At 39.7% G+C, this 13,445-nt stretch overlaps 1 protein-coding gene across 1 annotated transcript in view; it reads right to left on the bottom strand.

The window, feature by feature from the left end:
- Nucleotides 1-12,579, bottom strand: part of LOC106157130 (uncharacterized) — a 33,378-nt gene extending 20,799 nt beyond the window's left edge. The window contains exon 1 of the mRNA XM_087002910.1: nt 12,466-12,579. Within this exon, the coding sequence (XP_086859036.1) occupies nt 12,466-12,467 (2 nt within the window). The 5' untranslated portion in view covers nt 12,468-12,579. The remainder of the gene's footprint in view (nt 1-12,465) is intronic.
- Nucleotides 12,580-13,445: the final 866 nt, after the last annotated feature.

Below are 13,445 nucleotides of genomic sequence, written 5' to 3'. Positions count from 1 at the left end.
GGTCATCATGGCAGCAGCACCCAAAATTATGTTTTCTTCTATTCTGATGGAATATTACATAATGGTTAACAGCAAAATGACAATCAATTTTTAATAATAAATATTAGTATCATGGATATTCAGAAAATGTGACTAACAAAGTTCTTCAGGACCATGAAACTTCAAAGTCACACCTTGAAAATGCCAATATGTGAAAAATTAAATTTTCACAAAAAAACTGTTTATCTGCCAGAAAAATTTACCAAACAGACTGCATTGCCTACTGAAGCTGTATTTTAGTCCCATATGTTTCTTTCCTGTAAGTTTGAGAACAGTAAATGACATGGTTTTCCTTAAATGGTCATAATGGGAGCAGTGCCCAAAATATGGGTTTATTCAAATTTTGATGCAACATTACATAATGTTTAACAGCATAATGACCATCAATTTTTAATGATAAAATATTAGTATCATGGATATTCAGAAAATGTGACCAGCAAAGGTCTTCAGGCCCATAGAACTTCAAAGTCACAACTTGAAAATGCCAAAATGTGAAATGTTTAATTTCAAGTATCCTTAGATTATCTATGCTCTAAGATGTAACTGACAATTTCAGCTGCAAAAGAGTAACTTTAAGGGGAGGGGGTACTAATTACCCTCAACAGGATACTTGGTTAAAGGGATAATAACTCTTTGTTTTGGCCAAAAAATGAATTTTCCTGGAGTAAACAATTATTTTCCTATACTTACCAATGGTTAATGAATCCATTTTTACATTCAAAGTTAGCCCCTGGTTTTTTTCTAAAAGGTTTGGTTTTTTGTTTAAATCTCTTAAGAGATTTTTCATGTGAATGGAGCCTAACTATGCAGCATTGGTACCTGATAACATCTCAATCATCAGTCATTACCACATGACCTGCACTTTGAATATTTGGTAACTTCTTAATAAAACAGGCCAAAGTCTGGCTTGTACATTTTCAGTTTGGCCTGTAACTTACAAAACTCACTGGCCAAATTGGCCTGTGCTATTTCAAACGAAGGTCAAACACTGAAATAATCACGTGAAAATGCTTGTAAATATCGTACATTAATTTACATAGTGCATAAATCTGTTCCTTCCAACGCTGTTTCAACTCATGAGTTATTCTGTTCTCATATTACATGTACAATTCCTTAAAACGACACACACAAGAAAACACGTAAACATACCATATTTTTATTGTGACTTGCTGTTAAGTACGTTTATCCCTATTTTCTTCATATATTTTCTTGAGCTTAAAAGGGTCATACGTTTACATCATCATTTTGTGAGTGGGAATACAGCGCACCAAGTGGTATGAAAAATAACTAGTTTTCACACGAAACCCTCTAATAAAGGGTACCGGAGAAGATCAGCATTGGTCAGAATTGTCCCGGAAGTGACGTGTAGTGGTGCAAGACGTAAAGCTGAGTGGTCATTTTTAGCTGGAGGTGAACGGGAGAGAAGACATGGACTCGGAGAAAAAAGCAGTTCTTCAAACAACATGGTAAGATGGCATTTCTTCTTAACGCATTTTGGGCAGAGAATACTTGTAGAAGTAATAGGCACATGATATGAAAACGTGACACGGAACTTGAAGGTGCAAAATCGTGGTTAATTTGCAAACAACTTGTTTTGAAATACATGCTGCATCGACCGCCAGCGCGACAAAGAGCGTAAAGGAAATGGAATTCCCGGGAGGCTATAAATCCTTGTCATTTAGAATTTTGACATTTATATAATCTGATACGTCCATATCTAAGTATTTTTGGGTGTTTTATGGTATGTGCTGCAATTATAATGATGTATTAGAGTTCTTGAAGGGCCTTGTGAAAACCGGGAAGTACGGTAAAGTGCCATGAATTTCGAACGGCTCTTGAATTTCGAACGATCTTAAAATCGGCCGTCTGGAGTTTTTTCTGGACCATGAATTTCGGCCAGTAAGCAATTTTGCGCGATCTTGATTTCGTGAATTTCGTACACCTTAAAATCGACCACCGGGCTATTCTCGCGCTTATAAAGATCTAACAGTCGGCAATGTTGCCCTAGCGTACCTTTACCTGAGTACTACGTGTGCAGCCCAAGGTGCAAGATAACGATCAGTACAGTTAGTTAAGGACGCTAAACAACATCGTCATATCCATTCATTCAGATAACAGGAGAATCTATTAAGAGTTGTACTGTCGGGCTGTTGTTTCTTTACCGCAATATTCAGTGTGAGATAGCGATCGGTAGTTTTGCTGAGGCGCACAATAGCATTGTTAACAGTAGAGACTTCAGTAACAGAACAAAAGAGCAATATTAAGAGCTGCAACAAAGATAACCATTATTGCTTTCTTGTCTCGTTCAGATCGTTCACGATCTCCAGCTGACGATCTTCCGCTAATGAAGTCCCTTGAAATGTACAAATGAAATGAAAAATATTTTTAAAAATTATAAATGGGGAGGGATGGAGGGTTAAAAACAATCGAGAACGATCTCCGGCTGACGATCTTCAGCAAACGAAAGCCACTGAACGAGTATGAGCTTTCTCGTTTCACTCGGATTGCGACGCTGACGATACGAAAATTGCGTTCTCGTCTCGCCCTTTGGCTTACGAAGTCTCTTTAACAAATATGAAAATTGCCTCCTGGTCTCTCTCGGATTGTGAACGATCTCTCCCTGAAAATTTGAAATTTTCCTTTTTGTCAATCAGCTTTCTCAGTTGCCGTGCGTATGAAGGTCCGGAAGGTGTCCCCTTTCACAAATTGGCCTGTAGTTTGCTTAGTGTTTTGTACCGCATGAAGGTCACTCTTGTCACTGCTGCATACGGCGTGGAATGTGTATCTTAAAGTTCATAGCAACATTTTATTGTGTTTTGTAAGCTTTAGGAAGTCGTTTCGTCGTAACTGAATATCAACGTACACTACAAAGTAGTACCATTCATCTGTGACGCATCATAAAAGCTAGGTACGTCAAATTACTCTAAGAAAATTTCTTACAACGTCCACTGCTGCCCCGACAAGCCAAGACGTCATTAAAAAAAAAGTCTCAGGCCGTCTAGCCGTCTTTGAAAATACAGGCCGTCCGGTGATGTCAGCGGCCGTCCAAATGACGACTGGACGGTTCGCTGGGAAAAGCCTTGATCATAAGGGTATATTTATTTAACTAGGGGCTTACTTACATCACCCACCTTACATGCGGGTGCATGCCTCATAAAATTATATTAAAGGATAAAATTGTAATATATCTAAGTTTAATTGTTTGTAAATTTTGTAAAAAAAAAATGCCCATGCCACCCCGTTAGTTTGGAGGGTTATGCTGGATCAAGTCCGTGTCAAAATTCTTTGTCACTTTGCAGGAAAAGTCAATCTTCCTTTGTTTCTCTGGCTCCTTGTTTAGCCCGATGATCAGATTTATCTAGTGCCCCCAGGTCTGCTGGAGCAGCTCTTTGAAAATAACACACAGGTAGATTTTTATCTGAGATAAATATCGCGTTCGATACACTCAAGACAAAAGCTACCTGTGAGCTGAAGGGCACTTTACCCTCTAATTAAGAGGTAAAGCAAGTTCCAGCTAGATGGACGATTAAGATCGGACTTCAGATGGTAACTGTATTGTTTACCTCAGTTCTGTGAAAGCAAACGAAAAGGGGTGTCAGAACAATGGTGCATATATATAAATTATACAGAGAATTTGTACATTCAGGTGACATTAACTTATAATCGAAGGGGATTTTCGATAATATTCCTTGAAAAGTACACTAGATTTATAGAGAATAATATCATGGTTGGCCAAAAAATTATATACGCACAGTGTATCCGTGCGTATGCCTGGTTACGCCCATGTCGCAAACCAGCAAACCATATCCTGCTGACTACATGAAAATTACCTTCTAGCATGGACAAAAAGTCCAAGCTTCTATGCTTGCTCGGATCGCTGACGATCTCTTGCTGACGAATATAGTAACGAAGTCCCTTGAACTAGTGTGGAAATTGGCTTATTGTCGCGCTCAGATCGCTCACTATCTCCCATTGACGATCTTCTAGTCCCTTGAACGAATATAAATACTGCCTTTTCGGTTTACTCTAGATTACCTATCTCTCGCGTTTGTTTGAAGATGGTTTCAATGACAAAACGTATGTACACGCTTTTCAAATGCGTACATTGACGCAACTATGCGCCAGGAAATCAGTTGATGCTGCTGGTTAAGAATGGGTTGAAAAAAACGGCCCTGCACCCCCCCCCCCCACCCCCCCCCCCACCCCCCAAACCTAGTATGTTTGATCGCAGACAACAATCAGCGGTCATCTTGGTCGCAGCGCACGACGGAGAGAGACCGTAATACACAGTTCGGCTGCCGTGGCGAAGGCTACCTGTGCGCCGCACATACCGATCTTCGGTCGTAGTGGCCTCCCCGCACGGAGGAGAGGCCGTAGTGCCGAGGCCGGCTTCTGCAGGGAAGGCTACGTATGCGTCGGAGACACCGACCCGCGAACGGCGAGATGAGGACGCATTCGCGCGTAAAGCTCCGCCCGACTTTAACGGTAAAGGCAACGAACCTGGTCGCGGAAGACACTTATCGCAGATGAAGGCTACCTGCACGTGCGCCATAGACACTGATTGGCTGTCGTCTCGGTTTCAGTGCAAGGAAAGGAGCAACGGTAACACTAAGCTTCCATAGTAAAGGTAATCTGGCCGTGGCAGACGCTAATCGTCGGCCGTCTCTCCCTCCGTCCACTCCCGTTCTGAGCGCCAGGATCGTTTTTGAAAAACGACACTAGTTTCTGGCTGCCAGAATCGCTTTTGTAAAACGACACTACTGATAACGATGCTGTTTTGCGGCCCTAGACAACAGTACCGCTCTATCTATGGACCATACACAGTGATCGGGTGAAGGTACGTGTATACCTTTGGTCGCAATTACCGACACTCACACATCATACATTATGGTAACTCTAAATAGATCGTCGGGAGAAGATAACAGAAGGCCTAGCGACGAACAGACAACTTCCGGTCAAAATTGACAGAATTCCATGAAATTCGAATGTTTTGGAAGTTCTGAGCACCTCCATTTCATGAATTTCGGCCAGAACGATCTTTTCCCAAATTTAATTATTTTCTACTGTTCGAAATTCATGGCACATTACCGTAGTTCGTAACTAACAACTGAATCGTACCGATCTACGACTGCTGTGCAAAGATGTATCTTTTTTTTTAACTAGAGGATCAAAGAGGCGATACCGCATCCGGATATAGTACCACCAGCTGGAGCAAGCGCATTCATATGGACCCCCACCCCCCACCCCCAAAAAAGGGACACCACCACCAGTCTTGTGCATGACAAGCTCTATAAAATGCAATGAACAAGAGTTCTCAAAATAGGCAGTAAATGCCAAAAAATATAACTAATAGTACAATCAGGCAGATTTTCAAAATGACCTGTATTTTCCTAACATTGATCACTTCTATGATTCTCTCGACAATAAGCCTATTGGTTTTTCTTGAAATGTGTTGTCAGCATTGCATATATGCCGACAAAAGAGAATACCTAGGGGCAACACTGTGCATATCTCTGCTATTTTTGAAGATATGAGGGGCAAGAAAATAAGTTCAGTTCATGGTGAAAAAGAAGGTCAAAGATCAATTTCAATGCCACAGTTTATGACTTCCTATTCAAATAGTAACCATGGGCATTTCTTTGCCAATTTTGGAGATTTAAAGGCCAGAAAACATGCAAAGTGCAGTTCATCATAAAAGGTAGGTCAAAGGTCAATTTCAAGGTCACATTTATATAGCCAATGTAGGACTTCCTATTCAAGTTCACAGTAACTTTGGGTGTATCTCTGCTAGTTTCTGAGATATAAGGAAAAGTTAATTTACAAAAGTCAGTTCATGGTGAAAATTAGGTCAAAGGTCAATTTCAGGATCACAGTTAGATTGCCAGTATATGACTTCCTATTCAAGTTCAATAGTAACTATGGGCAGATCTTTGCCAGTTATTGTGATATAAAGATCAGAAAATTTGCAAAGTGCAGTTTATCATGAAAAGTAGGTCAAAGGTAAATTTCAAGGTAACAGTTAGATTACCAGCATATGACTTCCTATTCAACTTCAAAAGTAACTATGGACCCATCTCTGCCAGTTTTGGAGATAAAAGGGAAGAAAGATTTTCAAAGTTCAGTTCATGGTGAAAAGCAGGTCAAAGGTCAATTTAAAGGTCACACCTAGATTGCCAGTATATGACTTCCTATATAAGTTTAATAGTAACTATGGGTGTATCTCTGTCAGTTTTGGAGATATAAAGGAAAACTTGCAAAGTGCGGTTCATGGTGGAAAGTAGGTCAAAGGCCGATTTTAAAGTCACAGTTCTGTTTGCAATATATGACTTCCTATTCAAATTTCATAGTAATTATGGGAGTATCTTTGCCAGTTTTGAAAGTATAAGCACTGAAAAAGTTGCAGAGTTCAGTTCATGGTGAAAAGTAGGTCAAAGATCAATTTTAAGGTCACAGTTAGATTCCCAATGTATGACTTTCTATTCAAGTTCAATAGTAACTTTGGACCTATCTCTGCCAGTTATGGAGATAAAAAGGAATGAAAATTTGCAAAGTTCAATTCATGATAAAAAGTAAGACAAAGGTCAATTTCAAGGTCACAGTTAGATTGCCAGTATATGACTTCCTATTCAAGTTCAGTAGTAACTATCAGGGGCGGATCTAGAGCTATTTACCGACAGTCTTCCAAATTATCTTTGTTGATTCGTCCTCCAATTTTGACCGTCTTCCAAAAGAAAAAATTAGATACCCGTCAATGTAAACTTGAAAATATGACCGTCTTCCGGAAGACCCAGAAGACGGTCTAAATCCGCCCCTGACTATGGACCTATCTCTGCTAGTTTTGGAGATAAAAGGGAACAAAAATTTGCAAAGTTCAGTTTATGGTGAAAAAGTAGGTCAAAGGTCAATTTTAAGATCATAGTAAAATTGCCTCTAATGACTTCCTATTCAAATTTAATAGTAACTATGGGTGTATCTTTGCCATTTTTGAATGTATAAGCATTAAAAGAGTTGCAAAGTTCAGTTTATGGTGAAAAGTAGGTCAAAGGTCAATTTTAAGGTCACAGTTAGATTGCCAATATATGACTTCCTATTCAAGTTTAATAGTAACTATGGGCGTTTCTTTGCCAGTTTTGGAGATATAAGGGTCTTAAATATTGCAAAGTTCAGTTCATGGTGAAAAGTAGGTCAAAGGTCAATTTCAAGGTCACTGTTAAATTGCCAGTATATGACTTTCTATTCAACTTCAATAGTAACTATGGACCTTTCTCTGCCAGTTTTGGAGATATAAGGGACTAAATGGTACAATTTCAGAGTTACAATTATGTGCCATAAATGTCCTACAAAAGAAATTAATTGAAATAAAGAAAAGGTCATTTTGGTTGAAATTCTTGAAATGGGAGGTGCTCAGAAGTTCCAGATGTTCAAATTTCATGAAATAATGTCATTTTTGACCAGAAGTTGTCTGCCTCGCCAAGCCTTGTTTTTTATTTTCCAGAGATTCAAAATTTATTATACATTACCGTATTGCACATATTGTTTTCACCACCACAATGTACTTTTTGATACAGCTAAACTCGAAAACCATAAGGAAATAAAAAAAACGGAGACCACTTCCAGTGTTGGGCTTGACATGCTCTACAAAATGCAAAAAAGAACAGGTCTCTAGCATTAATGGTTCCTACCCTGAGTGTCAGAGCAACGTAAAAGCTGACTAGCTTAAAAATACCTTGTGATGGAGTCACTTTTACTAGCTCTGACGAACAGCGACAATCTGAGGGCGTTCTTCTTCAACATTGTGCCTGGGGCGCTTCCATATTTGGAAGTCACACGTCACAGCTGTGTCCCCCTGGATCCATATTTGGAAGTCATAAGTCTCGTACGTCACAGGTTTGGCCGCCTGGAGCTGCCTTTCCCGCCTCGCGCTGAAGTTATCTCGTGCAGACGAGATAAGAAGCAAAGTGCCTGACGAAGTTTGAATCGAAAATATCTTGCAGTCGAAGGTCAGTGCCACAATAGAAGCAACATTCTGCTTTAAAAACTGATTTTGGTGTAGCCATTGCGCAGCCCTTATAGTGGTATCGGCAATACAGTGTAGCTGTCAAATTTGGCACACGGCAAGCATGTGTATTGCGCACGTGTACATCTCAGGACTAAATGTTCTTTGATAAGCAAAAAATACAAAAACATTGGATATAACTTTTCTGTTCGAAGAATATTATTTATTTTTTCACTTTACATCTTAAATACAGCAAATAAAATTCAATAAAGCAGAATTAAATCTGTTTTACGTTTCATTTTGGTCTGATGACATTCAACTGCAGATTCACTGTGGAACAATTCTATTTGATTGACGGAAGTGTAACATGGCCGCTGTTCACTAGAGCCGGTATTGTTGATATGGGTTATATATGAAATCAAGATCGAGCTGGCAATACCGGAATCTAGAACCTAGGGTAATGGTTCCCGAATTTGAGACAGTTTTCAGTTTCGGTATCTTATGGTAGCTACTCTCGTGAAAATGCACCAAACGACCCCAAACTCACGGAGGTGAAAGATGACCTGAAGGGTAACACCTGCTAACAATATTATAGGTTAGGTCTGTGTAGTTTCTGAATATCAGCGCAAATAATTTTTTTTTCATAAAAATTTTTTTTTTTTTTTTAATTTTGGCCTGTTTGACCTTGAAGCAAAGGTCAAAGGTCAAATCCAAGGGCATATTTGAAATCTCCATATATGACTTTCGGTTAGCCGTCTATAGAAATTTTTCCCATAATTCTTTCCGTATGGTAGATAATTAGCATTGAATTTTCAAAAATTTTGACAAGGGTGCATTTCAACGAGCCTCACGCCCAGGCCAATGCACCGACTGAGACAAAAAAAACTGGGGGTTCAAGGCGAGGTTACAAGTGACCTAAATCCAAGAGATGGGGACAGGGGTCCTTGCTGTCTAGGAGGAGAAGTGGTAACAGTGACTTGTATCCGGCACCAGAACGCGGAGCCGGATGAGTTGGGTCTGGACTAAAACCATGAGTACCGCCAGCGTACATGCTGGTGGTACTAATAATGTGACGAATTGTTAGATCTTTATATGTCCATCTGACATGAAATTCCACACATATGATCACACTAATACAGGGGCGGACAGAAAAAATTAAATACCGGTCAATGTAAACTTGAAAATCTGACAGTCTTCCGGAAGACCCAGAAGACGGCCTAAATCCGCCCCTGCCTAATACACCTTTTACACCAGGGTAGGCACTAATCACATTTACGAGACGGGCATTAAGTTTAATGGCATCTTACAAGATCTTCCCAAAAAGATGAAAAGAGAATTCAGGTGAGCCGATCACAAAGCTAACAGGTAATTAAGACTAGCTCCAAGTTACTAATAATTGATATTATTATGCTTTACTCAGTTGGAAAAGCGATTCTGACAGGTAGATAAGATATAACATGACCAGTTTCTCAAGGCTATTGACTTACAGCCTGAGGAAATTGATTGCCAGTCTCTTTTGCTAGTGATTTTTAGCTCAGATAAGAGGCTGTCAGAATGTCACATTTGTCTTGGCATTTGTCACTGAAAGTCCGATTAGTGGCTACCCAGGTGTCAGGCCTTCCCAACTACCAGACTCGGCACCTACAGGTCCAGAATAAACCGGTATATCTGACCACACTACCCGTTTTCAAGGTGTGTGTCAGATCGCATAAAAGAGCATCATACCCTATCACAAATTCTGTAAGCCTACCTGTCATCCGGGTATCGCGCCTCGTTTTCGTCAAGTAGGAATCGTATTAATACAACAGACGACTCCCTCAATCAGGGGGTGGAAACGCACTACTTATATGATTAAGACGAGCCTAGCCGTCAGTACCGGTTATTGTTTTGTGACCTTGAGGAGCAATTAGGTTTGGTCGTTGCGGCACGCATGAACAGTAGTTGAACTACCACACCTGGGTCTTTTGTTTTTGACAACTATTCACTCGTCATCGAGGCGCTTGTTCAAGACTACAGGCTGATATCTACTAGTACTACCAGTGGCTTCATTAGTAACGTTCCCACAATACTTAAGTTTTCTGTCCGTGCATACAAACCCTGAAAAAGGACAGCCTCGCTGACGAGAACAATGGACGTTTCTCACCCCTCTCTAGGATTAACCCTGCCCTCAATCTCGTCCATCCCGGTAGTCATGAAAATAATTTAACCCCCGACAGAATATGCTTCTGCTATCAAAATTAAGTCTACTTTTCTAAATTAATATATATGTTTGCAAGTTCTTATTTACAAAACATCATTGGCTATGTCCGAACCTAAATGTTATGTTAAAAATTGCGGTACTGTCAGATTTTAGCATAAACAGAGAAAATTGCAGCAGCGCATGAATCTAGATGAGATGCACTACTTTCCAACCCCGCTTAGGATCATTGCTATCACATCGCGCACCAGGCAAAATCGGTGTGGTGGCTGATACTCTGTAATGCGATCTGACACACACCTTGAAAACGGGTAGTGTGGTCTGATAAACCGGTTTATACTGGACCCGTAGGTGCCGAGTCTGGTAGTTGGGAAGGCCTGGGTGTAAAAGGTGTATTAATGTGATCGTATGTGTGGAATTTCATGTCAGATGGACATATAAAGATAAAAAATTTGTCAAAAATTGAAAATATTTAAAAATAGATACATCTTTGCACAATATACATGTAGTTGTGGATCGCTACGACTCGGTTGTCAGTTACGAACTACTTCCTGGTTTTCACAAGGTCCTTCAATGACCCTAAAACATCATTATAATTGCAGCACATACCATAAAACACCCAAAAATACTTAGATATAGACACATCAGATTATATAAATGCTAAAATTCCACATGACAACGTTAAGGCTTTATAATTCTTTTCCCTTAACGCTCTTTGTCACCCTAGCGGTCGATGCAGCTGTATTTCAAAACAAGTTGTCTGCAAATTAACCATGATTTTGTACCTTTGAGTTCTGTGACACGTTTTCATATCATGTGCCTATTGTTTCTACGGGGCCGTAGCGATAGTCCGAAGGTTCAATAGTCCGAAGGTTCATTGGTCCGAATGTTCACTATAGAACCTTCGGACCAATGAACCCTTGATTAAAAAATCGATGAAAATGTTACCACTTTTCGGACCAATGAACCTTCGGACCAATGAACCTTCGGACTATCGAGACGCCCCCGTTTCTACAAGTATTCTAGAATCTCTGCCCCAAATGCATAAAGATAAAATGTTATCTTGCCGTGTTGTTAGAATAACTGCTTTTTTCTCCAAGCCCATGTCTTCATTCCCATTCACCTCCAGCTAAAAATGACCACTCAGCTTTACGTCTTACACCATTACACGTCACTTCCGGCACAATTCTGACCAATGCTGATCTTCTCCGGTACCCTTTATATTATTGGCAAAATCCCCTAGCCCATCTTAGAATACGACAACCGACTAAGTTGTGGTTTGTTCTCGCATATTCTCGCAAATTAACGGACTATCCTGCGGATTTCCACAAGTGACCCCCCCCCCCCATCTCTTTGGCCTGTCACTCATACACTTTGTCCCGCCCCTTAACAGTCATATAGGGACAATTAACGGTACTTTTGTAGTATAGCCCCCCCACCCTGTAACTTTCTGTAACTTTCACTTTTCAAACAGTTTTTTACATTTTCTTGTTCATCAATGTCAAAGCTGTTGAAATAAAATGCTTTTGTAATTACCTGTGGACTTTTTATTAGTTTTAATCACGTTTAATCCAGCTCATTGAAATACAATGTTAGAATCTTCCATTTACAACCGCAGTCAATAACTTGCCGCGTTTTCGTTGGCTAACTCTAAGGTAATTTTATGTGGACAAGTAGCTCATAATAATTTCACAGAGGAAGTCCAAGTATACAATGTATCAATCCTATGTTCACATAAAATAAAGTAACGAAAACGCGGCAAGTTATTGACTGCAGGTACATTGTAAATTTTCACATTGTATTTCAATGGGGTGGATTAAACGTGATTAAAACTAATAAAAAGACCACAGGTAATTACAAAAACATTTTATTTCAACAGCTTTGACATAGGTGAAAAAGACAAAGTAAAAAAATGTTTGAAAAATGAAAGTTTCAGGAAGTTACAGGGTGGGGGTATACTACAAAAGTACCCAATTAACGGACCGCCACCCGTTTCCATTTCATCCGATATAATTCCCTGGTCACAGAGATTATATTATATTATATTATAGATATTGACCAGAAGTATATCCTGGCTTTGTGATGTGGCGGTGTGAGAGGAACAGTAGTCCGCTTAGAGTAGTTTCTCAATTCACCTGCGGCCATTCACCTGCACCGTCTCACAAATGTCAACTCTAACTAACCAAACTGGAGGTCAGACTTCCATTCCTGCGGCTCAAAGAAATTTACTTACATGTACTGAGTTACTCCCTGGCTGCTTAACCTAGAAGATTTATTGTTTAATATCGCCAAAACAACTATTAATGTTACTTTCACAATTCGCTGTTGGTCTCTGCCAACCTCTACTGCGCATGCGCAGTTTGAAAACGAGAAAAGTACATATGTTGATGTTTACCTAGGGCGTATTAACCCATTGTAGCCCTCGTCATCAAAACAAACGGCAGCCATACTGGAGGGAGACCAGAATCGTCTGCTGCGCATGATCATGTCTACATGTACAATTTAGCATTTAATTTCTGTTTTCTTTGATATTAAACCGAGTAAAATGATGAATTACTGCAGGGTATATGATAGAGAGAATATAAATAACTTTACAAGCGTTCACAGACTGCCTGCAGTGGTAACAATCCAAGATGTAGGGACGAAAACCGTAAACGGAGGAGAGACTGAGGAGTGGCTTTGAATCAAGTCTCATCGGACAAGTAAAGGATAAAACTAATTTATTTTACAGCAAAGAATGAAGACCCAGCTGTGCAGCCTTTACCATAAAAGAAAAAAGTAGAAAACCAAAGACCGAGGTGTATAAGATATGAGCGCACGTACAATGCATATTAGTAGTGCCCAAAAAGTCTTGGTGGAGAGTGTGTTGTAAAAACGTGTGGAAATACCCAGGCAGGGTTTTGACTTTCATTATGAAGACTCACTTATTGCCTTGGGTGTAATTTGCTATCAGTTATGGTGCGCTTTGGATTTTATCTGTTGTCATCTACCTCTTTAATAACTGGTTAGCATTATTGTCAATTAGTGTCAAGACTACAGTACAATGTACACAGCTCAGCTGGGCCAATTAAATCAATTACCTGTGTCATGTGTATTTGGAAATTAGTGGCCTGATTTTAGATTTAGTGTAGTGTTAAGAGTAAATCTGTTTTGTAAGTATATATTCTAGCTCAGGTACCATTTAATTGAATGAACTTAATGAAATGAATTTGA

Source organism: Lingula anatina, chromosome 1, assembly GCF_051362555.1.
Source record: "Lingula anatina isolate TDL-2025a chromosome 1, LinAna3.0, whole genome shotgun sequence".
In the NCBI taxonomy this organism is placed as follows: Eukaryota; Metazoa; Brachiopoda; class Lingulata; order Lingulida; family Lingulidae; genus Lingula; species Lingula anatina.
Note: the sequence above shows the minus strand (reverse complement) of the source record. Positions and strands in the feature narration are given on the sequence as shown.